The 3,209-nt window shown below is 67.9% G+C and overlaps 1 protein-coding gene across 1 annotated transcript in view; it reads left to right on the top strand.

Annotated features, from left to right (window-relative positions):
- Positions 1-964: 964 nt before the first annotated feature.
- LOC141111385 (polynucleotide 5'-hydroxyl-kinase NOL9-like) overlaps positions 965-3,209 on the top strand; it is a gene marked incomplete in the record, with an annotated part of 14,518 nt that continues 12,273 nt past the window's right edge. The window contains 1 exon segment of the mRNA XM_073603638.1: positions 965-1,335. Within this exon segment, the coding sequence (XP_073459739.1) occupies positions 1,108-1,335 (228 nt within the window).

The following is a 3,209-nucleotide window of genomic DNA, read 5'->3' on the forward strand; positions in this document are numbered from 1 at the left end:
TGCTATTAGTAAGAGGACGATTCCGGCAGTGATGGCCACATAGAGATGTTTCCTCAAAATCAAGATCAAGTTGCTGTTATGGGATTCAATCTTATGTTTTTCAGGCTCAAATTGGCTGGCCTCCATTGTTGGAACTGCTTTAAGAATCGCCACTGTCGGTTGTTTTTCTGGTATTGATTGGAAAGTCCCCAGTGATTCCTTGTCCACTTTTGTCGTATGTTTTTTTGTCCACGGCTAACTTCCCCAAATGGGAATCGAGCTTTTGTGCTTCCTTCTCAAGTCGGCTGGCCTTTGCTGGTTCAGAAAAAGCCATTGATGGTTGGTTTTGCTTTATTGCTTGGAAAGACCCCAGTGATTTCTTGTCCTCAGTTGTCTTATGTTCTTCGTCGACAGCTAACTTCTATCTTTTCATGTGACAACACTGAAGAAATGACACTTGTCTACAATGTAAAGTAGTGAGTGTGCAGCTTGTATAACAGTGTAAATTTGCTGTCCCCTCAAAATAACTCAACACACAGCCATTAATGTCTAAACCGCTGGCAACATAAGTGAGCCCCTCCTCAGCTGTAAACAGACCCTGGAAATGTAATAAAACACTGAACACCTCCACGGCCCTTCACTTTAGTTTAATAATTTGAAAAAAAAAATTCCTCCTCCTCAGAGATTTTCTACCACTGCCAACATGGCTGCCACAACCAAGATGGCGCCCGTTCTCCGACGCCCACGTCAAACCCGCAGCTAGGCTCCTTTCCAGCGGGCTGGTAGACCAGAGCAGGGATAGATGTATCCTGTAAGAGGATAACGTTCCCGGTACAGCGGCCGAGACAGCGGGGATTTAAACATACAGTTTGCCACAACCAAGATGGCGGCCAGCGGCGGGACGCCCTGTGGGACTTCTAAAGGTCACCTGACACGAGATCTCGCGAGACCGAATATCGGGCTGTAGGCTGGCGCTCCACTCTGTGGGGCCGTTTCCGGGTCACGTGACCCGAACACACGCCGCGTTGTACGACTCGACGCTGGCCCGGAGGGGCGGGTCCTAGTGGCGTACAGGAGGAGCGGGAAAGCGCGGAGTGTCTCCTGTCTTCTCCTCAGACAGAGGGAGAGATGGATCCCCGGATGTTCCCCGCCCGGTCCGGAGCCGTCCTGAAGGTCCGCCCGGGGAAGAGCCGATCACAGCGGGCTCGGCATGTCGGAGCGAAGAGAAGGAAGAAGATGAGCGGCCCGGAGAGTTCCGAGTCCCGGCCATCCACCTCCCAGGAGAGCCCGACCCCCTCCATGTCCGCCGTGCTGGCCGAGGAGGGAGTGTGTGTCCTGCTACTGGGCCCCGGACAGGTGTGTCTCCCCCCCGGAGGAGGACTACAAGTCCCAGGATCCCACCCTGACTACAAGTCCCAGCGTCCCCCCCTCCCTGACTACAAGTCCCAGCGTCCCCCCCTCCCCGACTACAAGTCCCAGCGTCCCCCCCTCCCCGACTACAAGTCCCAGCGTCCCCCCCCCCCCGACTGCGAGTCCCAGCGTCCCCCCCTCCCCGACTACAAGTCCCAGCGTCCCCCCCCCCCGACTGCGAGTCCCAGCGTCCCCCCCGACTGCGAGTCCCAGCGTCCCCCCCCTCCCCGACTACAAGTCCCAGCGTCCCCCCCCCCCCGACTGCGAGTCCCAGCGTCCCCCCCCCCCCCGACTGCGAGTCCCAGCGTCCCCCCCCCCCGACTGCGAGTCCCAGCGTCCCCCCCCCCCGACTGCGAGTCCCAGCGTCCCCCCCCCCGACTGCGAGTCCCAGCGTCCCCCCCCCCCCCCGACTGCGAGTCCCAGCGTCCCCCCCCCCCGACTGCGAGTCCCAGCGTCCCCCCCCCCCGACTGCGAGTCCCAGCGTCCCCCCCCCCCGACTGCGAGTCCCCCCCCCCCCCGACTGCGAGTCCCCCCCCCCCGACTGCGAGTCCCAGCGTCCCCCCCCCCCGACTGCGAGTCCCAGCGTCCCCCCCCCCCCGACTGCGAGTCCCAGCGTCCCCCCCCCCCGACTGCGAGTCCCAGCGTCCCCCCCCCCCGACTGCGAGTCCCAGCCCCCCCCCCCCGACTGCGAGTCCCAGCGTCCCCCCCCCCCCCGACTGCGAGTCCCAGCGTCCCCCCCCCCCGACTGCGAGTCCCAGCGTCCCCCCCCCCCGACTGCGAGTCCCAGCGTCCCCCCCCCCCGACTGCGAGTCCCAGCGTCCCCCCCCCCCCGACTGCGAGTCCAGCGTCCCCCCCCCCGACTGCGAGTCCCAGCGTCCCCCCCCCCGACTGCGAGTCCCAGCGTCCCCCCCCCCCGACTGCGAGTCCCAGCGTCCCCCCCCCCCCGACTGCGAGTCCCAGCGTCCCCCCCCCCCCCGACTGCGAGTCCCAGCGTCCCCCCCCCCCCGACTGCGAGTCCCAGCGTCCCCCCCCCCCCCGACTGCGAGTCCCAGCGTCCCCCCCCCCCGACTGCGAGTCCCAGCGTCCCCCCCCCCGACTGCGAGTCCCAGCGTCCCCCCCCCCCCCGACTGCGAGTCCCAGCGTCCCCCCCCCCCCCCCGACTGCGAGTCCCAGCGTCCCCCCCCCCCCCGACTGCGAGTCCCAGCGTCCCCCCCCCCCCCCGACTGCGAGTCCCAGCGTCCCCCCCCCCCCCCCCGACTGCGAGTCCCAGCGTTCCCCCCCCCCCCCCCGACTGCGAGTCCCAGCGTCCCCCCCCCCCGACTGCGAGTCCCAGCGTCCCCCCCCCCCCGACTGCGAGTCCCAGCGTCCCCCCCCCCCCCGACTGCGAGTCCCAGCGTCCCCCCCCCCCCCGACTGCGAGTCCCAGCGTCCCCCCCCCCCCGACTGCGAGTCCCAGCGTCCCCCCCCCCCGACTGCGAGTCCCAGCGTCCCCCCCCCCCCGACTGCGAGTCCCAGCGGTCCCCCCCCCCCCCCGACTGCGAGTCCAGCGTCCCCCCCCCCCCGACTGCGAGTCCCAGCGTCCCCCCCCCCCCCCCCCCCGACTGCGAGTCCCAGCGTCCCCCCCCCCCCCCCGACTGCGAGTCCCAGCGTCCCCCCCCCCCCCGACTGCGAGTCCCAGCGTCCCCCCCCCCCCCCCGACTGCGAGTCCCAGCGTCCCCCCCCCCCCCCGACTGCGAGTCCCAGCGTCCCCCCCCCCCCCCGACTGCGAGTCCAGCGTCCCCCCCCCCCCCCCGACTGCGAGTCCCAGCGTCCCCCCCCCCC

Source organism: Aquarana catesbeiana, linkage group LG10 (genome assembly GCF_042186555.1).
Source record: "Aquarana catesbeiana isolate 2022-GZ linkage group LG10, ASM4218655v1, whole genome shotgun sequence".
Lineage (NCBI taxonomy): Eukaryota > Metazoa > Chordata > Amphibia > Anura > Ranidae > Aquarana > Aquarana catesbeiana.